This window comes from Siphateles boraxobius, unplaced genomic scaffold, assembly GCF_051911475.1.
Source record: "Siphateles boraxobius isolate OS27281-9 unplaced genomic scaffold, OSU_SipBor_1 97, whole genome shotgun sequence".
Classification (NCBI taxonomy): Eukaryota; Metazoa; Chordata; class Actinopteri; order Cypriniformes; family Leuciscidae; genus Siphateles; species Siphateles boraxobius.
The window spans coordinates 690831-715000 of NW_027509227.1; the positions used below are offsets into that span (position 1 = coordinate 690831).

The 24170-nt window shown below is 47.1% G+C and overlaps 1 protein-coding gene across 1 annotated transcript in view; it reads right to left on the bottom strand.

The window, feature by feature from the left end:
- Positions 1-24170, bottom strand: part of hecw1a (HECT, C2 and WW domain containing E3 ubiquitin protein ligase 1a) — a 115906-nt gene that overhangs the window by 20081 nt on the left and 71655 nt on the right. The window contains exons 14-18 of the mRNA XM_077224972.1: positions 21000-21185; positions 17953-18087; positions 16978-17062; positions 15464-15560; positions 2266-2349 (exon numbers count right to left, since the gene is read on the bottom strand). Of these exons, the coding sequence (XP_077081087.1) occupies positions 2266-2349; positions 15464-15560; positions 16978-17062; positions 17953-18087; positions 21000-21185 (587 nt within the window). The remainder of the gene's footprint in view (positions 1-2265; positions 2350-15463; positions 15561-16977; positions 17063-17952; positions 18088-20999; positions 21186-24170) is intronic.

Below are 24170 nucleotides of genomic sequence, written 5' to 3' on the forward strand. Positions count from 1 at the left end.
ACCAGCGTTCCACAGGGGCCTGCTCTGTCAAGGGTCTGGCGACAGAGGGGGACAGGGGCGAAGCGGTCGTGGACGGCACGCCGTGTCAACCACCTCCGGGACAGAGGGGGACGAGGAGAGCACGGCATGTGGGCGGCGCTCTGTGTCGTCCGAACTCTCTGTGCTCAGAGACGGGAGAGTCAGTTCTTTGGAGAATAAGGATTCTTCCCCGGCCCTCACCCGGGGAAAGGAGTGGTCCTGCTACCAGCTCCTGGAAAGAACTGAGTCCCATCTCTGAGGAGCCCATCCCAAGAGCGCCGCTTAACCCGGCGTGTAGCGGGGGGCGGGGCTGGAGAGGACTGTTTTGGTGTCCGACCGCGGCCTCCAGAGCCGCCCACGACCTGAGCGGACGGCGGGGCCGTCGGGACAGAGTCAACCTCAGTCTGCTCCATCCCCGAGGAGCCCGTCTCAGGAGCGCCGCTTAACCCGGCGTGTAGCGGGGGGCGGGGCTGGAGAGGGGCTGTGGCGTCCGCCCGCGGCCCCCAGAGCCGGCCCGGGTGAACGGGTGGGGTGGGAGCGTAGACGAAAAACTACAGGCCACGGGCGGGTGCTTAGGATTGTGACGAGAAGAAGCACTCTGAGGACACATAGCATCGCAACAGAGCGTTCAGCCGGGGGAACCCCAGTGTACCCAAGGGCAGCGGCCCCATCGAGGGGAGGAAAGGCGGATGAGATCAGCGAGCGGTCCTGAGAAGACAAGGGGGTCTTCTAGGACTTCGAGATCTCATCATGCACGTCCGGGAAGAGAGGTATTGGGGTTTGCCACGGACGAGGGTCGGCGGCCTTACCCAAAACCAATCGTCCCAGGAAAGCATGGCCGTCATCTCCGGATCAGACTCAGGCACAGCCGTATGCACACCGGAAGGTGGCAGCTGTGACGAGCCCTCACTTCCAGAAGACTCAAGCCCACCTAGTGATGCTGCAACAGACATGGCATCTTCCTCTGTAGCTTCAACTGAAACACGCGGGCCACCAGAGGGTAGACTCGCGGAAATCAGCAGTTCACTAGCGGGCACCGTCATTGAAGAGGGGGGCTGGGGTCACGGACACGTAGTCGGCGCCTTGTTCCAGACCGTAACCCTCAGGTCACCCTGGCCACCAGCCGAAGATCGGGGGGTGGATGAGGGGACTCTCACTCTTGCGAGTTCACAGAGTCTCGACCTATATATGACGCGATGATCACGTTCCCTTGCGAGAACATGAGTCACCCACGAGCGCTGTTCAAGCATGATCAAACACACTAGACAGCGCTCGTGCCCATCAGAGTCCGATACCAGTCCGCTGCAACCAGAAATGCACGGGCGAGCCGTCTTTAAAAAGACGTGCCGCGTGCGAGCTCTTTTATGAGAGGAGAGAAAAAAAACTCCGCGATGTTGAAGCGCACAGGGAGACACACACACACTGGCAGATTACTGCACAGATCAGCAGGCACTGTGAGCTCGCTGCAGATCGCCGTCACACCAACACCGGAGAGAGAAGCTCGTCTCGTAGAGCGAAGTCAGAGATGACTGTGGAGTGAAGAAATACTCTTGGCTCCGAAGCGAAAACATATCTGCCTGTTGCCGGCGTCCTCCTTTTATACCCACGAGGTAAGGCGGAGATACGCTATGCAAATTCCGCAGACCCATGGCATTTCTTTGCCATTGGCTCGTTTTGTAATACTCGAAGTCGATAGGTGTTCTAAGCGAAACCCCATTCGTCGTCATCCGACGTAACTCGGAGTGACAACGAAAGGGAACAGCTGATTTACATTCTAATAATATTTCACAATATTACTGGTTTTACGGGTTTTTTTTCATCAAATAAATGGTGAGCATAAGCATCTTAAAAAAAAAAGTAAAAATATAAATTATTCCACACTTTTGACCACCAGTGTATAGAGAAAATATTTGTGTATACTTATATTAAATGTCATATAAATAATATAAATTAAATATCTGAGTGAGTAAAAAAAAAGGTAGGTAAAAAGAAAACATTCTGCTTAAACTATATCTATTATTCAACAGTGTGTTGACTGTGTGGAGAGGCTGACGTTGATTGAGCCTCTTATTTCTAGTTCTGCATGTGAGTAAGTCATAAGTCAAAAGTCAAAGTGCCTTTGTTTGAGGAGTGATCTGAACCAAACACTGAGGATTGTGTTCAAAGACACGTCTTGTGGTTTTGCATTTCAACTAAAACATGAAAATCATGCACACTTTCCCCAGCAACACACTGCAGTCACTGTACCTTAACAGCATGACCAGGTCGGCGTCACAAGACAGCTTTTCAACACCTTGAGGACCTTCAGTCCTGATGTAATGGATTTTCTCCCTGAGAGAAAACATGTAAGAAGTCCCAGAAGAAGCATGTAAACATTCACACAATCTCACATTTCCACTCTCACGCTAATGGAATGTTTAAATAATTGTTTTTGAAGTAACAGTAATGCACAAGTTGAAGGGAATTATAGTGTGCATTCAGGAGTGCTATAAAGATAATAATAAGCTTTCTGCATTAGTGATGCTGTAAATGCACAAGTTACTGTATTTACGAAGTCAATGCTGATTCACAGTCACAAAACTTTGTTTTATGCATCTTTATTAAACTGTAACTTTATATCTATATAAGCTTGTTATTTTTGTATTATTTATACAGAATACTGTCATTGTGGTAACACTTTACAATAAGGTTCATAAGTAAACATTATTTAATGTATTAAATAACAAACAATGAGCAATTAATTTGTCACAGTATTTATTAATCTTTGTTAATGTTAGTTAATAAAAATACAGCTGTTAATTGTTTGTTCATTTTAGTTCACAGTGCATTAACTACTTTCAACAAATACAACCTTTAATTTTAATAACGTATTAGTGTAAATGTTGAAAGGTAAAGTGTTACAGTTTTTGTAATTTTATATTTTGTTTTCATTTTAGTTTAAGTTTTAGTAATAGAATGTGTCATTATGGATCTCTGCACTCCCAGAATATTTTTGCAGTTGAACGACTGGCGTTCTGCTCACTGTTGTACAGTATAAACTATTTAACTAAAACACGTGCTAGAGTTACTGAGTCCCCATCAACTCTATAACCCGAGATCAGGTCCCAGCGTTGTGATTTCTGAGAAGGCTTCACCTGAGTGTGTGATTTTAGAGACGGCTTCACCTGAGTGTGTGATTTTAGAGACGGCTTCACCTGAGTGTGTGATTTTAGAGACGGCCTCACCTGAGTGTGTGATTTCAGAGACGGCCTCACCTGAGTGTGTGATTTCTGAGAAGGGTTCACCCGAGTGTGTGATTTCAGAGACGGCTTCACCTGAGTGTGTGATTTCAGAGACGGCTTCACCCGAGTGTGTGATTTCAGAGACGGCTTCACCTGAGTGTGTGATTTCAGAGACGGCTTCACCTGAGTGTGTGATTTTAGAGAGGGCCTCACCTAAGTGTGTGATTTCAGAGACGGCCTCACCCGAGTGTGTGATTTCAGAGACGGCCTCACCCGAGTGTGTGATTTCAGAGACGGCCTCACCCGAGTGTGTGATTTCAGTGACGGCCTCACCCGAGTGTGTGATTTCTGAGAAGGCTTCACCCGAGTGTGTGATTTCAGAGACGGCTTCACCCGAGTGTGTGATTTCAGAGACAGCTTCACCCGAGTGTGTGATTTCAGAGACGGCTTCACCTGAGTGTGTGATTTTAGAGACGGCCTCACCCGAGTGTGTGATTTCAGAGACGGCTTCACCTGAGTGTGTGATTTCTGAGAAGGCCACACATGAAGTTTTATTAACTAAGTTCGGGAGGAGCACGTTCAGATAATTAACACGAGTGGACAGCAATCAGCAATCAATGATAAGAGGGTACATATAGACTCAGCAGTCTTACCTCGATCCATTGACAGTTTGCAGCATTTAGTATTCGCTTCTTTGCTCAGCTACTTGCAACTATGTCTCCTACGAGCTCCTCTTCCGACGAAGAAATCACCAGGGTGCATCTTCTCACTCCGTCGATCCCACGGTCATCCCTCCTACGCCGGTCGGCGCACTTGAGCCCCCGGCCTCTCCTCGCGGCCGCACACCGGCCCGATCAGCCCGGCGCTCATCAAGACGCCATGACCAGTCTTCGCAGCCCCCGGCAAGACTTCCATCTTCTTCCCCAGCTTCCTCCTACTGCTCGGCCGTCCCGACAATCCCACCCATCGGGAAATGGACTGTAGCTGGATTGAGGCAAGCGCTGGGTAACTCCGATTTACAAGCTTCAAGGAAAATGAATAAAGCGGAGCTGTATGATTTGTATGTCTCCTTAAAGTCAACTCCTAAGACGACCCACAGGCACAGCAAAGCCCGCAGGGCTCAAAATTCGCCTGCCCAGTCACCACCCTCGTCTCCCTGCACAGGACGCGGCTCGCTTCGCCCATCGAGCCGCCGCAGCAACAGGCCCGCAGCGAGCCAGGGCCGCGCTCCAGTTTTCATCACGGCAGGTCCACTACCACCTTTTGAAGAGGCCCAGCCCTCCACCTCTGCTTCCGCCGCCGCAGCACCACGTACAGCCGGGCCCAGCGGCCTCCCCGCAGCCGCTCAGTTATATTCTCCTGCTGTACATAACCCTTTTCCTTTTCAGTGGCCTCCAGCTTCAGTTGCAGACACTAGCGCGAAGCTATCGCCGCTAGCATCACAGACCCAACAATGTCAACAGTTCTACCCAACAAGTTACAACCCCGCCCACTTCCAGTGGCCTGCAGCACAAGTAACTCAAACAAGTGCGGGCCCGCCTCCGCTCGCAGCCCAAGCTCACACTGCTTTCTATCATCCCTCACTTCCTCCGACTAACTTTTCTTCTCAATTTACAGCAGGTCATCCAATCACAAGGGCACCGCTGACATTCGCAGCTCCGGATTATACCCTTCCCAGCTCTATCATACAAACTAAATCACCATATTCTCTTTTCACAGCCACTCCGATGCCCGTGCCGCCCAACACAGTTGCTATGGAACCCCCACCAGTTTCTCAATCCATCCGCGCTCAGATCCTCTCAGAAATTCAGGATGCTGGTTCCAGAGGCGGATCAATTCCCAACTCTAGTTCCTCGCTATTCAGAACTAATATTCCCGTAACCCACCCATTAAAACCCCTGCTTGACGCATCACTCGACAGTATCCTCCAAGCAGTTTCTCCCAGGACCCTTCAATCCTACGTTACTGCTTGGAGATGTTTTAAAACATTCCATGTCTCTTATAACTTGCCTTTCCCTGATTTTTCTCTTCTTTCAATCACCTCTTTTATCTCCTACCTTAATATCATTAAGGGCCTACAAGTCGGGTCCATCAAAGGTTATTTGAGCGGCATCCAGTTTTTCCATAAATTGATGTACGGCGTTCCTTCCGCAGAGATAAACAATTCACAAACCTCCCTCCTGATTAAAGGGATTCAAAGAGCCCAGCCCACCCGCCCGACGCCAGACAACCCATGACGCTAGACATTCTCACCAAATGTATTCACGCCCTCCGCACAGGCTACTAGCCCCTCAGTTCCGCTCGCACACTTGATGCTATGTTTATCCTAGCCTTTTTTGGTTTTCTTAGATGCTCGGAACTCGCCATCACTTCCAAATTCGACCCAAAAATCCACCCCACCATCTCAGACTTATCAGTAATTGACAACGAAACCATTTCATATTTGATTAAACAAAGTAAGACTGACCAAACCAAAAAAGGTCATTTTATCTACATTTTTAACCTCGCTTCGCAAATCCAACCATACCAGTCAATTCTGGCATATCTACAATGGAGAAGTTCCCAGGCTAAATCTCCACTGGAACCCCTGTTTTTAGACGAATCTAAAAAACCTGTGACACGTTTTTGGTTCCAGAAACACCTCAAATCTGATCTCCAACAGTCAGGCATTCCAGCAAAGAATTTTTCAAGTCACTCATTCTGCATCGGGGTAGCAACTTCAGCAGCCCAAAAAGGCCTCTCCCAACAGCAGATTCAAGCCCTTGGGAGATGGTCCTCCGATGCTTTCCAAAGCTATATCAGGACCAACCGGTTCCACATTAAAAAAGCCCACCAAACCCTCATCGAGTGAGTTAAAAAAAACACAAAAAAAAACAAAAAAAAAAAACATTGGTATCACAGCGGACGGAGTGAGAACTTTCCCAGTAGAGCACTTAAGTTTTCTCTTTCATCCAGTGAGCATTTGGTCTCACAGCGGATGCAGTGTGAGAAAATCTCCTGGGCAAGCACTCATTTTTCCTCTTTCAATTTCCTCTTTCTGTCCAGCGAGCATTGGTCTCACAGCGGACGGAGTGAGAACTTTCCCAGTAGAGCACTTACGTTTTCTCTTTCATCCAGCGAGCATTTGGTCTCACAGCGGATGCAGTGTGAGAAAATCTCCTGGGCAAGTACTCATTTTTCCTCTTTCAATTTCCTCTTTCTGTCCAGCGAGCATTGGTCTCAATGCGGACGGAGTGAGAACTTTCCCAGTAGAGCACTTACGTTTTCTCTTTCATCCAGCGAGCATTTGGTCTCACAGCGGATGCAGTGTGAGAAAATCTCCTGGGCAAGTACTCATTTTTCCTCTTTCAATTTCCTCTTTCTGTCCAGCGAGCATTGGTCTCACAGCGGACAGAGTGGGAACTTTCCCAGTAGAGCACTTACGATTTCTCTTTCATCCAGCGAGCATTTGGTCTCACAGCGGATGCAGTGTGAGAAAATCTCCTGGGCAAGCACTCATTTTTCCTCTTTCAATTTCCTCTTTCTGTCCAGCGAGCATTGGTCTCACAGCGGACGGAGTGAGAACTTTCCCAGTAGAGCACTTACGTTTTCTCTTTCATCCAGCGAGCACTTGGTCTCACAGCGGATGCAGTGTGAGAAAATCTCCTGGGCAAGCACTCATTTTTCTCTTTTTAGTTTTCCTCTTTCCATCCAGCGAGCATTGGTCTCACAGCGGACGGAACGAGAACGTTCCCGGTAGAGCACTCACGTTTTCTCTTTCATTTCAGCGAGCATTTGGTCTCACAGCGGATGCAGTGTGAAAACCTCCTGGACAAGTACACTACAACCGCTCCTCGTTCGCAGACAAACAGGGGCCGTCAGTCCAGGCAGTGAACCACCATCACGGGCCTCCCCGATTAAGCATCCAGGCCCCTTCTCGAGATGCCAGCCCGCCAATCTCGACACTCATTTGGGGGTCTTTAGTCCGGCGGCTGTCCTCTGCTCTTTAGCCTATTGGGGGGAGTACTCTGGGTTCGGGCTGAATTCCGAGCTCACAGCCCTCCCTCCGGACAGCACGCCAAATACGCATTAAATCTTACTCCCTCAAAATTATATGTAAGTGTGAACTCGTGAAATGAAGTTTTATTAACTAAGTTCGGGAGGAGCACGTTCAGATAATTAACACGAGTGGACAGCAATCAGCAATCAATGATAAGAGGGTACATATAGACTCAGCAGTCTTACCTCCATCCATTGACAGTTTGCAGCATCCCCCCTCCACCCCTTCTCCACACTCCTAGTTCTCCACACTCCTAGTTCTAAAAATCACTTACATACGGGGGGAGTACTCTGGGTTCGGGCTGAATTCCGAGCTCGGAGCCCTCCCTCCGGACAGCACGCCAAATACGCATTAAATCTTACTCCCTCAAAATTATATGTAAGTGTGAACTCGTGAACTGAGTGTGTGATTTCTGAGAAGGCCTCACCCGAGTGTGTGATTTCTGAGACGGCCTCACCCGAGTGTGTGATTTCAGAGACGGCTTCACCCGAGTGTGTGATTTCAGAGACGGCTTCACCTGAGTGTGTGATTTTAAAGACGGCCTCACACGAGTGTGTGATTTCAGAGACGGCTTCACCCGAGTGTGTGATTTCAGAGACGGCTTCACCTGAGTGTGTTATTTTAGAGACGGCCTCACCCGAGTGTGTGATTTCTGAGAAGGCCTCACCCGAGTGTGTGATTTTAGAGACGGCTTCACCTGAGAGTGTGATTTCAGAGACGGCCTCACCTGAGTGTGTGATTTTAGAGACGGCTTCACCCGAGTGTGTGATTTCTGAGAAGGCCTCACCTGAGTGTGTGATTTCTGAGAAGGCCTCACCCGAGTGTGTGATTTCTGAGAAGGCCTCACCCGAGTGTGTGATTTCTGAGAAGGCCTCACCCGAGTGTGTGATTTCAGAGACGGCTTCACCTGAGTGTGTGATTTTAGAGACGGGCTCACCCGAGTGTGTGATTTTAGAGACGGCTTCACCCGAGTGTGTGATTTTAGAGACGGCTTCACCCGAGTGTGTGATTTTAGAGACGGCTTCACCCGAGTGTGTGATTTTAGAGACGGCTTCACCCGATTGTGTGATTTCAGAGAGGGCCTCACCTGAGAGTGTGATTTCAGAGACGGCCTCACCTGAGTGTGTGATTTTAGAGACGGCTTCACCCGAGTGTGTGATTTTAGAGACGGCTTCACCTGAGTGTGTGATTTCAGAGACGGCTTCACCTGAGTGTGTGATTTTAGAGACGGCTTCACCCGAGTGTGTGATTTCAGAGAAGGCCTCACCTGAGAGTGTGATTTCAGAGACGGCCTCACCTGAGTGTGTGATTTCAGAGACGGCCTCACCTGAGTGTGTGATTTTAGAGACGGCTTCACCTGAGTGTGTGATTTCAGAGACGGCTTCACCTGAGTGTGTGATTTCAGAGACGGCCTCACCTGAGAGTGTGATTTCAGAGACGGCCTCACCTGAGTGTGTGATTTCAGAGACGGCCTCACCTGAGTGTTGTGATTTCAGAGACGGCCTCACCTGAGTGTGTTATTTCAGAGACGGGCTCACCTGAGAGTGTGATTTCAGAGACGGCCTCACCTGAGAGTGTGAGTGTGTGATTTCAGAGACAGCCTCACCTGAGTGTGTGATTTCAGAGACGGCCTCACCTGAGTGTGTGATTTTAGAGACGGCTTCACCCGAGTGTGTGATTTCAGAGACGGCTTCACCCGAGTGTGTGATTTTAGAGACGGCTTCACCTGAGTGTGTGATTTCAGAGACGGCTTCACCTGAGTGTGTGATTTTAGAGACGCCTTCGCCCGAGTGTGTGATTTCAGAGACGGCCTCACCTGAGAGTGCGATTTCAGAGACGGCCTCACCTGAGTGTGTGATTTCAGAGACGGCCTCACCTGAGTGTGTGATTTTAGAGACGGCTTCACCTGAGTGTGTGATTTCAGAGACGGCTTCACCTGAGTGTGTGATTTCAGAGACGGCTTCACCTGAGTGTGTGATTTCAGAGACGGCCTCACCTGAGTGTGTGATTTCAGAGACGGCCTCACCTGAGAGTGTGATTTCAGAGACGGGCTCACCTGAGAGTGTGATTTCAGAGACGGCCTCACCTGAGAGTGTGAGTGTGTGATTTCAGAGACAGCCTCACCTTAGTGTGTGAGTTCAGAGACGGCCTCACCTGAGTGTGTGATTTCAGAGACGGCCTCACCTGAGTTTGTGATTTCAGAGACGGCCTCACCTGAGTGTGTGATTTCAGAGACGGCCTCACCTGAGTGTGTGATTTTAGAGACGGCTTCACCTGAGTGTGTGATTTCAGAGACGGCCTCACCTGAGAGTGTGATTTCAGAGACGGCCTCACCCGAGTGTGTGATTTCAGAGACGGCTTCACCTGAGAGTGTGATTTCAGAGACGGCCTCACCCGAGTGTGTGATTTCAGAGACGGCCTCACCTGAGAGTGTGATTTCAGAGACGGCCACACCTGAGTGTGTGATTTTAGAGACGACTTCACCTGAGTGTGTGATTTCAGAGACGGCTTCACCTGAGTGTGTGATTTCAGAGACGGCCTCACCTGAGTGTGTGATTTCAGAGACGGCCTCACCCGAGTGTGTGATTTCAGAGACGGCCTCACCTGAGTGTGTGATTTCAGTGACGGCCTCACCCGAGTGTGTGATTTCTGAGAAGGCTTCACCCGAGTGTGTGATTTCAGAGACGGCTTCACCCGAGTGTGTGATTTCAGAGACGGCTTCACCCGAGTGTGTGATTTTAGAGACGGCTTCACCCGAGTGTGTGATTTTAGAGACGGCTTCACCTGAGTGTGTGATTTCAGAGACGGCCTCACCTGAGAGTGTGATTTCAGAGACGGCCTCACCTGAGTGTGTGATTTTAGAGACGGCTTCACCCGAGTGTGTGATTTTAGAGACGGCTTCCCCTGAGTGTGTGATTTCAGAGACGGCTTCACCTGAGTGTGTGATTTTAGAGACGGCTTCACCTGAGTGTGTGATTTCTTTGACGGCCTCACCTGAGTGTGTGATTTCTTTGACGGCCTCACCTGAGAGTGTGATTTCAGAGACGGCCTCACCTGAGTGAGAGTGTGATTTCAGAGACGGCCTCACCTGAGTGTGTGATTTTAGAGACGGCTTCACCCGAGTGTGTGATTTTAGAGACGGCCTCACCTGAGTGTGTGATTTCAGAGACGGCTTCACCTGAGTGTGTGATTTTAGAGACGGCTTCACCTGAGTGTGTGATTTCTTTGACGGCCTCACCTGAGAGTGTGATTTCAGAGACGGCCTCACCTGAGTGTGTGATTTCAGAGACGGCCTCACCTGAGTGTGTGATTTTAGAGACGGCTTCACCTGAGTGTGTGATTTCAGAGACGGCTTCACCTGAGTGTGTGATTTTAGAGACGGCTTCACCTGAGTGTGTGATTTCAGAGACGGCCTCACCTGAGTGTGTGATTTCAGAGACGGCCTCACCTGAGAGTGTGATTTCAGAGACGGCTTCACCTGAGTGTGTGATTTCTGAGAAGGCCTCACCTGAGTGTGTGATTTCTTTGACGGCCTCACCTGAGTGTGTGATTTCAGAGACGGGCTCACCTGAGAGTGTGATTTCAGAGACGGCTTCACCTGAGTGTGTGATTTCAGACACAGCCTCACCTGAGTGTGTGATTTCAGAGACGGCCTCACCTGAGTGTGTGATTTCAGAGACGGCCTCACCTGAGTGTGTGATTTCAGAGACGGCCTCACCTGAGTGTGTGATTTCAGAGACGGCCTCACCTGAGTGTGTGAATTCAGAGACGGCCTCACCTGAGAGTGTGATTTCAGAGACGGCCTCACCTGAGTGTGTGATTTCAGAGACGGCCTCACCTGAGTGTGTGATTTCAGAGACAGCTTCACCTGAGTGTGTGATTTCAGAGACGGCTTCACCTGAGTGTGTGATTTCAGAGACGGCCTCACCTGAGTGTGTGATTTCAGAGACGGCCTCACCTGAGTGTGTGATTTTAGAGACGGCTTCACCTGAGTGTGTGATTTCAGAGACGGCCTCACCTGAGAGTGTGATTTCAGAGACGGCCTCACCCGAGTGTGTGATTTTAGAGACGGCCTCACCTGAGAGTGTGATTTCAGAGACGGCCTCACCCGAGTGTGTGATTTCAGAGACAGCCTCACCCGAGTGTGTGATTTCAGAGACGGCTTCACCTGAGTGTGTGATTTTAGAGACGGGCTCACCCGAGTGTGTGATTTTAGAGACGGCTTCACCCGAGTGTGTGATTTTAGAGACGGCTTCACCCGAGTGTGTGATTTTAGAGACGGCTTCACCCGGGTGTGTGATTTTAGAGACGGCTTCACCCGAGTGTGTGATTTCAGAGAGGGCCTCACCTGAGAGTGTGATTTCAGAGACGGCCTCACCTGAGTGTGTGATTTTAGAGACGGCTTCACCCGAGTGTGTGATTTTAGAGACGGCTTCACCTGAGTGTGTGATTTCAGAGACGGCTTCACCTGAGTGTGTGATTTTAGAGACGGCTTCACCCGAGTGTGTGATTTCAGAGAAGGCCTCACCCGAGTGTGTGATTTTAGAGACGGCCTCACCCGAGTGTGTGATTTCTGAGAAGGCCTCACCCGAGTGTGTGATTTTAGAGACGGCTTCACCCGAGTGTGTGATTTTAGAGACGGCTTCACCTGAGTGTGTGATTTTAGAGACGGCTTCAGCTGAGTGTGTGATTTCAGAGACGGCTTCACCCGAGTGTGTGATTTCAGAGACGGCTTCACCTGAGTGTGTGATTTTAGAGACGGCCTCACCCGAGTGTGTGATTTCTGAGAAGGCCTCACCCGAGTGTGTGATTTTAGAGACGGCCTCACCCGAGTGTGTGATTTCTGAGAAGGCCTCACCCGAGTGTGTGATTTTAGAGACGGCTTCACCCGAGTGTGTGATTTTAGAGACGGCTTCACCTGAGTGTGTGATTTCAGAGACGGCCTCACCTGAGAGTGTGATTTCAGAGACGGCCTCACCCGAGTGTGTGATTTCTGAGAAGGCCTCACCTGAGTGTGTGATTTTAGAGACGGCTTCACCTGAGTGTGTGATTTCAGAGACGGCCTCACCTGAGAGTGTGATTTCAGAGACGGCCTCACCTGAGTGTGTGATTTCAGAGACGGCCTCACCTGAGTGTGTGATTTCAGAGACGGCCTCACCTGAGTGTGTGAATTCAGAGACGGCCTCACCTGAGAGTGTGATTTCAGAGACGGCCTCACCTGAGTGTGTGATTTCAGAGACGGCCTCACCTGAGTGTGTGATTTCAGAGACGGCTTCACCTGAGTGTGTGATTTCAGAGACGGCTTCACCTGAGTGTGTGATTTCAGAGACGGCCTCACCTGAGTGTGTGATTTCAGAGACGGCCTCACCTGAGTGTGTGATTTTAGAGACGGCTTCACCTGAGTGTGTGATTTCAGAGACGGCCTCACCTGAGAGTGTGATTTCAGAGACGGCCTCACCCGAGTGTGTGATTTTAGAGACGGCCTCACCTGAGAGTGTGATTTCAGAGACGGCCTCACCAGAGTGTGTGATTTCAGAGACAGCCTCACCGGAGTGTGTGATTTCAGAGACTGCTTCACCTGAGTGTGTGATTTTAGAGACGGGCTCACCCGAGTGTGTGATTTTAGAGACGGCTTCACCCGAGTGTGTGATTTTAGAGACGGCTTCACCCGAGTGTGTGATTTTAGAGACGGCTTCACCCGGGTGTGTGATTTTAGAGACGGCTTCACCCGAGTGTGTGATTTCAGAGAGGGCCTCACCTGAGAGTGTGATTTCAGAGACGGCCTCACCTGAGTGTGTGATTTTAGAGACGGCTTCACCCGAGTGTGTGATTTTAGAGACGGCTTCACCTGAGTGTGTGATTTCAGAGACGGCTTCACCTGAGTGTGTGATTTTAGAGACGGCTTCACCCGAGTGTGTGATTTCAGAGAAGGCCTCACCCGAGTGTGTGATTTTAGAGACGGCCTCACCCGAGTGTGTGATTTCTGAGAAGGCCTCACCCGAGTGTGTGATTTTAGAGACGGCTTCACCCGAGTGTGTGATTTTAGAGACGGCTTCACCTGAGTGTGTGATTTTAGAGACGGCTTCAGCTGAGTGTGTGATTTCAGAGACGGCTTCACCCGAGTGTGTGATTTCAGAGACGGCTTCACCTGAGTGTGTGATTTTAGAGACGGCCTCACCCGAGTGTGTGATTTCTGAGAAGGCCTCACCCGAGTGTGTGATTTTAGAGACGGCCTCACCCGAGTGTGTGATTTCTGAGAAGGCCTCACCCGAGTGTGTGATTTTAGAGACGGCTTCACCCGAGTGTGTGATTTTAGAGACGGCTTCACCTGAGTGTGTGATTTCAGAGACGGCCTCACCTGAGAGTGTGATTTCAGAGACGGCCTCACCCGAGTGTGTGATTTCTGAGAAGGCCTCACCTGAGTGTGTGATTTTAGAGATGGCTTCACCCGAGTGTGTGATTTTAGAGACCGCTTCACCCGAGTGTGTGATTTTAGAGACGGCTTCACCTGAGTGTGTGATTTCTGAGAAGGCCTCACCCGAGTGTGTGATTTTAGAGACGGCTTCACCCGAGTGCGTTATTTTAGAGACGGCTTCACCTGAGTGTGTGATTTCAGAGACGGCCTCACCCGAGTGTGTGATTTTAGAGACGGCTTCACCTGAGTGTGTGATTTTAGAGACGGCCTCACCCGAGTGTGTGATTTCAGTGACGGCCTCACCCGAGTGTGTGATTTCAGTGACGGCCTCACCCGAGTGTGTGATTTTAGAGACGGCTTCACCTGAGTGTGTGATTTCAGAGACGGCCTCGCCTGAGTGTGTGATTTCTGAGACGGCCTCACCTGAGTGTGTGATTTTAATGACGGCCTCACCTGAGTGTGTGATTTCAGAGACGGCTTCACCTGAGTGTGTGATTTCTGAGACGGCCTCACCTGAGTGTGTGATTTCAGAGACGGCCTCACCCGAGTGTGTGATTTCAGAGAAGGCCTCACCTGAGTGTGTGATTTCAGAGACGGCCTCACCTGAGTGTGTGATTTCAGAGACGGCCTCACCCGAGTGTGTGATTTCTGAGAAGGCCTCACCCGAGTGTGTGATTTTAGAGACGGCTTCACCTGAGAGTGTGATTTCAGAGACGGCCTCACCCGAGTGTGTGATTTCTGAGAAGGCCTCACCCGAGTGTGTGATTTTAGAGACGGCTTCACCTGAGAGTGTGATTTCAGAGACGGCCTCACCCGAGTGTGTGATTTCTGAGAAGGCTTCACCTGAGTGTGTGATTTCTGAGAAGGCCTCACCCGAGTGTGTGATTTTAGAGACGGCTTCACCTGAGTGTGTGATTTTAGAGACGGCCTCACCCGAGTGTGTGATTTTAGAGACGGCCTCACCTGAGTGTGTGATTTCTGAGACGGCTTCACCTGAGTGTGTGATTTCTGAGAAGGCCTCACCTGAGTGTGTGATTTTAGAGACGGCTTCACCTGAGTGTGTGATTTTAGAGACGGCTTCACCCGAGTGTGGGATTTTAGAGACGGCTTCACCTGAGTGTGTAATTTTAGAGACCGCTTCACCAGAGTGTGTGATTTCTGAGACGGCCTCACCTGAGTGTGTGATTTCAGAGACGGCCTCACCTGAGTGTGTGATTTCAGAGACGGCCTCACCTGAGTGTGGATTTTAGAGACGGCTTCACCTGAGTGTGTGATTTCTGAGAAGGCCTCACCTGAGAGTGTGATTTCAGAGACGGCCTCACCTGAGTGTGTGTTTTAAGAGACGGCCTCACCTGAGTGTGTGATTTAGAGACGGCTTCACCTGAGTGTGTGATTTTAGAGACGGCCTCACCCGAGTGTGTGGTTTCTGAGAAGGCCTCACCCGAGTGTGATATTTCTGAGACGGCTTCACCTGAGTGTGTAATTTTAGAGACCGCTTCACCAGAGTGTGTGATTTCTGAGACGGCCTCACCTGAGTGTGTGATTTCAGAGACGGCCTCACCTGAGTGTGTGATTTCAGAGACGGCCTCACCTGAGTGTGTGATTTCAGAGACGGCCTCACCTGAGTGTGGATTTTAGAGACGGCTTCACCTGAGTGTGTGATTTCTGAGAAGGCCTCACCTGAGAGTGTGATTTCAGAGACGGCCTCACCTGAGTGTGTGTTTTAAGAGACGGCCTCACCTGAGTGTGTGATTTCTGAGAAGGCCTCACCTGAGTGTGTGATTTCTGGCGAGACTAGGCTGCCGTTCCTGCAGTGTGTCCAGTATGTTTGGCTGGCGGAGGAAAGCCACAATCTTGTCATTATAAGCTGAGGATAAATAAAACAGACAAAAAACTGTGATGAATTACTGAAAATTGCATAAAAAAATGAATTGTGGAGATTCCAAAAAAGTAGACTACAGACAATATGGACAAATGTTATTATGGTTTATAGCATGATCTGTATGAATACTCAATTCTGATTGGCTGGAAGGTGTGCAGTAAAACCACCGTTCTATATTAATGCTCTGTTTTCAATGAGGCGCACACACACACATATGTCTCTCAGAGATCGTGCTGCACACACACAGAAACATTCAGGAGCAGAGAAACTTGTTGTCAACATGACATTATTAAGGTGCTGTCTGTAAGAATGACAGCAAGTGGTTGCCAGTTTAAGGACACGCGACAGAACGAGTGCAATTGACAATGAAAGCCGAGAAGACACACTGTAAGTTAATGAGTTGATTTATCCACGTTTTAATATGCTCTTGTTCATAGAGATTTTTAGATGTATATCGAGGATTTTAGGTTGTGTGGAATCTGCAATCTCTGACCCAGCTTGTTTGCTCGTTTCCAAGGATGCAATATGCTGTGTTTTCCATCAACTGGCAACCCAGTTATTAAAAAATTATTGGATAAACTGGCAGTGGGCGGAGTCACAAAGACCAAAACAAAAACACACATTCCAACACGGAACGTGAAAAATAATAAGTAACATAACTGGATGTAGAAGTGTTTTCCAGAGAAATAAGTATGTGAACTTAATTAATTAAGCATGTTTCCTAAATATCTGCAAACATATTATGGTATTTTTATGCTTTAGTAGAGTAAAAAAGTTACATACAGAACATTAAACTTTGTTGATTAAAAAATATTTAAAAAATCTTATTGACCCCTTTTGTCCAAAATGTTACTATAATCACTTATTTAACTCAATGATCCACAATACCGATAATGAATACAAAATACAAGTTCCCTTTCGAACGGTCACTTCGTATTGCGTAGCTATACGCAGTGGGGGAACTCCTTTTCCTCGATTTACTGAAGCCTATATGTAAAGCGCATTTGCAGCTGCACAGCTAGTACATTGAGCGTCTGGCTCGCTCCTAGGCTGCTCTGCGGCAACTGCAAATCCAATTGCGCGGGCGACCAATGAGTAAACTCTGCGTCATTACACTACAGTGCCCGCCAAAGGGGCGTGACCTCAGTCTATAATAGTCCCCGAATTCGCCATTATAGCAGGTTTAACGACTGAAGCAACAACTTGCCATGTTACTATAGTGCGGCCGGCTACGCAATACTCGTTCCCTAACTCAGGGAACTGAGGTTATGAGAGTAACCGAGTAGTTTTTTCTTTCTTTCATTCTTTCAGTTAGCCATCTGTGTTTTGACGGATACTTTGGTCACCTTCACCAGCGAGTCTTATGGCTTAAAACCTGGCCGTCGTATGTGTGCTGACTGACCCAGAGGCACTGAATCCGGCTGGTTTTGACTATTTCCAGGTCTGTTCACCAGAGAAGATCCTCTGCTGCGGGACACGTCTGATGCCTGAGTAACACAACACATGATCATAATTAAACAGAGCATATGCTTTAATGTCAAAAACACATTTTTTTCACATAATGTACATTTTTACAGAACCGCTACTCTCAGGGGCGGTTTACATGACACTGTTTTCAACTAAAAACGTAAAACTTTTTATGCGTTTTGGATGTTCGTTTACACGAAGACGGTGTTTTGTGCGCCTAAAAACGCAAACTTTTGAAAACGGGTTTCAAAGTGCAAGTTTTAAAAACGGTCTCTGTGTAAACAACAAAAACGCGAATCTCTGAAGACTGATTACAGTCTATAGTGTTTCATCGCCATCTACTGGCCTGGCAGCAGAATACAGGGTTTTTAGTCGTTTTCGCAGATCCGATCATTTTTGACAATGTACGTGGAAAACTCAAAGGAAAAACTTCTCCGCTTTAAGCATGTCATTGTAGTGTAAACGTGCCGTCAGTCTGCCTGAAATGCTCTGTTTGAGTTCTGGTTTTCTACAAAGCCCCGCCTTCCGAAAAGCCTAGAGTTCTTTGATTGGCCAGCTGTCCCAGTGCGTTGTGATTGGCTAAAAACCTCAATTGTGCGTTGGAAATGTAATTTAATAATAGCAAGTTTCAGCTTCCAAGGCTTCTAAAGCATCCAGAACGGTTTTGCTTTCGAATTGAAACACACAAACAACACTTAAGCCTCGCCTTCTTTCTTTGCGTTGGCCTTTGTTGCTAATATAGACAGGTCTGGATCAGCGTTCACTGTTAGATCAAATAAATCCCATTCGTGGGAGAATGTGAGCTTTAGAACTTTGCAGAACTTTGCAGGCCTCTTTAAATAAATCTGAAAACATGAAATATATTTCCACCTGATGTTTATGTGTGTGTGTGTGTGTGTGTGTGCTGTACCTCTCCGGCACTATAGCTGCGCAGTCTCTGTAAGTGTTGTCTGTGTGTGAGGTGGTTGGGCAGTCGCCCATTCTGAAGGGGAATCCTGGGGTCAATGAAGGTTGTTGCCCGACTGTTGTGGTCCACAAAGAATGACTACCACAGCAAAACACGCACACACACACACACACACACAAACACACACACACACACACACACACACACACACACACACACACACACACACACACACACACACACACACACACACACACACACACACACACACACACACACACACACACACACACAGAGGTTTGTTTTGTTATACCTGATAGGACATTCCATAGACGTAATGGTTTTTATACTGTACAAACTGTATATTCTGTCCCCCTACACTAACCCTATACCTGTAAACCAACCCATCACACACACACACACACACACACACTAGTGATGTGCGGGTTGTCTCATAACCCATGGGGCCCGCGGGTCGGGTTGGGGTGGGTAAAGAAATTGTCACTTTATGTGCGGGCCGGGTTGGGGCGGGTCTTTAAAAAAAAAATCCATGTATGTTGTCTGCAATTTCCAGCCTATATTAAATATTTGGGAATATATATTTTCATATGTTATTAGATTCTTTGATAAGGTTTCAATACGAAGGGCGTAGCAACATAACTTGCATGATGTCCCAAAGCTTTGGAGTCACGTGACACGTCACGAAAGCGGCGTGCCAAGCAGCTCCCACATTCATGCTCATATTCATAATCGTCTGTTGTTGCCAGTTTACAGGGCTATGTTTCCAAGCACTTTCAGGCTGAAATAAAAGCTGTTTTCATTTACATTACAATGCCTAGTTACCTATTTAATGGTCACGGGTGCGGGGCGGGCCAAAAAAAGCCGACCCGCGCATCACTAACACACACACACACACACACACACACACACGCACACACACACACACACACACACACACACACACACACACACACACACACACACACACACACACACACACACACACACACACACACACACACACACACACACTAAACCGACCCCTAAACCTACCCATCACAAAAAACTTTATGCATTTTTATATTTTTAATAAAACACTGTTTAGTATGTTTTTAAAGCCATCTGAAATATGAGGACTCAGGAAATGTCCTCATATATCACGTTCACATTGTAATACCAGTGTAATACCAATGTCATTATACAATTTTACAGTGGGTACGGAAATTATTCAGACTCCGTTAAATTTATCACTCTTTGTTATATTGCAGCCATTTGCTAAAATCATTTAAGTTAATTTTTTCATCCTCATTATTGTACACACAGCACCCCATATTGACAGAAAAACAAAGAATTGTTGACATTTTTGCACATTTATTAAAAAAAGAAAAACTGAAATATCACATGGTCCTAAGTATTCAGAACTTTTGCTGTGACACTCATATATTTAACTCAGGTGCTGTCCATTTCTTCTGATCATCCTTGAGATGGTTCTACACCTTCATTTGCGTCCAGCTGTGTTTGATTATACTGATTGGACTTGATTAGGAAAGCCACACACCTGTCTATATAAGTCCTTACAGCTCACAGTGCATGTCAGAGGTCAAAGGAACTGCCTGAAGAGCTCAGAGACAGAATTGTGGCAAGGCACAGATCTGGCCAAGGTTACAAAAAAAAATTCTGCTTCACCTAAGGTCCCTAAGAGCACAGTGGCCTCCATAATCCTTAAATGGAAGTCGTTTGGGACGACCAGAACCCTTCCTAGAGCTGGCCGTCCGGCCAAACTCAGCCATCGGGGGAGAAGAGCCTTGGTGAGAGAGGTAAAGAAGAACCCAAAGATCACTGTGGCTGAGCTCCAGAGATGCAGTCGGGAGATGGGAGAAAGTTGTAGTAAGTCAACCATCACTGCAGCCATCCACCAGTCGGGGCTTTATGGCAGAGTGACCCGACGGAAGCCTCTCCTCAGTGCAAGACACATGAAAGCCCGCAAGGAGTTTGCTAAAAAACACCTGAAGGACTCCAAGATGGTGATAAATAAGATTCTCTGGTCTGATGAGACCAAGATAGAACTTTTTGGCATTAATTCTAAGCGGTATGTGTGGAGAAAACCGGGCACTGCTCATCACCTCTCCAATACAGTCTCAGCAGTGAAGCATGGTGGTGGTAGCATCATGCTGTGGGGGTGTTTTTCAGCTGCAGGGACAGGACGACTGGTTGCAATCGAGGGACAGACGAATGCGGCAAGTACAGGGATGTCCTGGACGAAAACCTTCTCCAGAGTGCTCTGGACCTCAGACTGGGCCGAAGGTTCACCTTCCAACACGACAATGACCCTAAGCACTCCGCAAAAATAACGAAGGAGTGGCTTCACAACAACTCCGTGAGTGTCCTTGAATGGCCCAGCCAGAGCCCTGACTTACACCCAAATGAGCATCTCTGGAGAGACCTGAAAATGGCTGTCCACCAACGTTTACCATCCTGACAGAACTGGAGAGGATCTGCAAGGAGGAGTGGCAGAGGATACCCAAATCCAGATGTGAAAAACTTGTTGCATCTTTCCCAAAAAGACTCATAGCTGTATTAGATCAAAAGGGTGCTTCTACTAAACACTGAGCAAATGGTCTGAATACTTAGGACCATGTGATATTTCAGTTTTTCTTTTTTAATAAATGTGCAAAAATGTCAACAATTCTGTGTTTTTCTGTCAATATGGGGTGCTGTGTGTACAATTATGAGGGAACAAAAATGAACTTAAATGATTTTAGCAAATGGCTGCAATATAACAAAGAGTGAAAAATTTAAGGGGGTCTGAATACTTTCCGTACCCACTGTATGTCCTCATAAAGCACAAAACACACACACACACACACACACACACACACACACACACACACACACACACACACACACACACACACACACACACACACACACACACACACACACACACACACACACACACACACACACACACACACACACACACACACACACACTAAACCTTGCGCTGAACTGCACAACTCTGAGTGTGTGTGAGCCGTGTGGAATCTCACCTTGCCCTGCGGGTCAGTTTTGATCTCCCAGCCTCTCGGGAGCTCCAGCTGAGTATCAGCGAATTTGTTGAGGAAAGTGACGAGGTCACGGTTGTGTTGATATCGCTCAAAGTTGCGCGCATCTCGCCGTATTTTCAGAATCATGTGCTTTAGGCAGGTGCTGTTAGTAAACATCCTATATGCACCCTGAGGGGGAAAAAACATTACAATGTCAAAAAAGAAAGAAACAGATTTATGGATGAACTGTTCACAATACTATCTACAACATGCAATTAGAAAATAAACGGGGTGAATTTTCATTTCATGTCAACTTTAATAAATGCTATTTTTGAATGAATATCAGGGCTTGACCTTAAGGACGGCCAGATCGGGCCAGTGCTGCATCATCACAAAAGTTTATCATTTGCAGATGTTTTTTAAATCTTGCCAATTTCAATATTGAAGTGCAAGAAGATGCGAAAGAGAACTTAATTCAGTACTTAAATCACAAAATGACATATAAACAACTGTTATATGTAGTTTGTTATGTCTTGTTATTTCAAGTCTCTCTTAAAGGGATAGTTCACCCAAAAATGGAAATTAGCCCATGATTTACTCACCCTGAGGCCATCCTAGGTGTATATGACATTCTTCTTTCAGACGAATACAGAGGATACAGATTTATTCAGACGAATAAGTTATATAAAAAAATGTCATGGCTCTTCCAAGCTTTATGATGGGAGTGAATGAGCACCATTTATGAAGTCCATAAAAGTGCATCTATCCATCATAAAAAAGTGCTCATCATGGCTCTGCGGGGGTTAATAAAGGCCTTCTGAAGTGAAGCGATGCGTTCGTGTAAGAAAAATAACCATATTTAAAACTTTATCCACTAAAATAAAAAAATTCCGGCAGATGACCGTACACGTCGATATACGCCAAAAGAGTAACAGTTGAACTTGACGCACAATGTAATGACGAACGCGGCTACCCAGCCCTGTGTGTTTGCACCGCGAGAGGCGTTAATTGCTGTCATTACGTTGTGCGTATTCAATAAAGTTTTAAATATGGATATTTTTCTTACATGAACGCAATACTTCGCTTCAGAAGGCCTTTATTAACCCTCGCAGAACTGATAGATGCACTTTTATGATGGATAGATTAACTTTTATCATGGATAGATCATGGATAGATGCACTTTTATGATGGATAGATGCACTTTTATGATGGATAGATTAACTTTTATCATGGATAGATCATGGATAGATGCAGTTTTATGATGGATAGATGCACTTTTATGATGGATAGATTAACTTTTATCATGGATAGATCATGGATAGATGCACTTTTATGATGGATAGATGCACTTTTATGGACTTCCAAAGACAGACACCCATTCACTCTCATTATCAAGCTTATAAAGAGCCAGGACATTTTTTAATATAACTTTGATTGTATTCGTCTGAAAGAAGAATATCCTATAGATCTAGGATGACTTCAGGGTGAGTAAATCATGGGCTTATCTTAATTTTAGGGTGAACTATCCCTTAAAGTGAACGTAAACAGTTGAGAAAGAAAGCATGTGTAACAGTACATTGAATCCTCGCATTCAGTCTTAAAGTGACAGCAGCCTAATAATCCTGCCGCTGTCTGTGTTTTTAATGTTAAAGCTACACTGTGTAGGATTTTCTCCCATTTAGCAGTGAAATTGTATATGAATATTACTTTCTAGCCCCTCCCATTCCGAGGGCGTTTTAACTCATACGGTGGCCGTATTATTTCAAATCTTCTGGCAGTCGTGAGTAATCTCCCCTCGCATTCGTCACGGAGCCACTGAGTGTAAAAACGCAAAAGGCGAAGCTTGAATTTCCAGGTATGTCCCTCTTTGGCTAATGGTGTTGGTGTTGCTTTGGCTATTGTATGCATTTGTGCTATTGTTCATAATTTGAGTATTTGTTCATATTTTATTACTGACCCTTTACTTGTCTTTAACAATATTTAAAATTTATATGAGTTAGGCTAGTAGTTTTTGGTGTCATAACCTTATTTGTTAGGATACATGGTACAAAAACAACAAAAACAATAACTATACCTATTTTAATTGAAATTTCAATTAAATAATTGAAAATTAAAATTCAATTTTTGTTCTGGTGCTGATGGGGCCATTAGAAAAAAACCATTAGCGTTGAGCCCTGAATATTCAGTTAGGATAGATATTCCAAATATTTCATGGACATTTGGTCATACTTGGGTTTCAAGAACTATAATATTGGTGTCATGGTCCCGGTGTTTTCTCCCGTCTCTGTCTCCCTCTTGTGGTTTTTCGGTTTCCTTGATTCATTCACCAACACGCTGACACACCCACCATTCTCACACGCGCTCCCTTCATACACACACGCCTCGCTTAAACACACCCACCTACTATCGCGCTCATTCATTCTCCGCCAGCTGATGGCCATCAGTCTTCCCATTACTCTATCTCCATTTTTCACCTGTTATCACTTTCTTCCTAATTAGCGTTCCTACTTCTAGTTCTCTTTTCCCCCCCTTTCCTCTGCCAGATTATTGACTATGTTAGCGCGTGTTTCAGAGCTTACCTGTTCACATCTTGTCTTGTCTTGTCCTGTCCTGGTGACGTATGTTTGTAACCTGTGCCCTGCCAGTGCTGGAAATTACTGAAGTCTTTCTCTACCCAGCTTCTCTGTATCAGAGGGCGACAGACGAACCACGAGCCCTGATTTGTGTCTCTGCTGCGGGACGCTGAGTATCATTGCGGGATCACTCCTCAGTTTGATTTGACTTCAAGAGACATTCTGTTCATCTGATTACCTGCTACAAGAGACTTTCTGTTCTTCTGATTACCTGCTACAAGAGACTTTCTGTTTTTGCTACTCTACGCAGCTTGCATTACTTTGCAGGGGGGGGGGGGGGGGGGGGGGGTAATATTACTCTTTGTGCGGCCATGGGTTTGGAGGGGCTTGTCCACCGGCATGCTGTCCTTGGGTCTTACAACACCCAACGTCTCCTCAACTTCCTAGAGGAGCTAAAAGACATCGTCCTGGACTGCCAACAACACCATCCTGAGTCCGCACATCACATTTATGTGATCATTTGAGACAATGTACGCTTCCACAGAACAGACCAAATCAGAGAGTGGTTCACCACCAACAGTAACCAGTTTTTAAAAAGTCT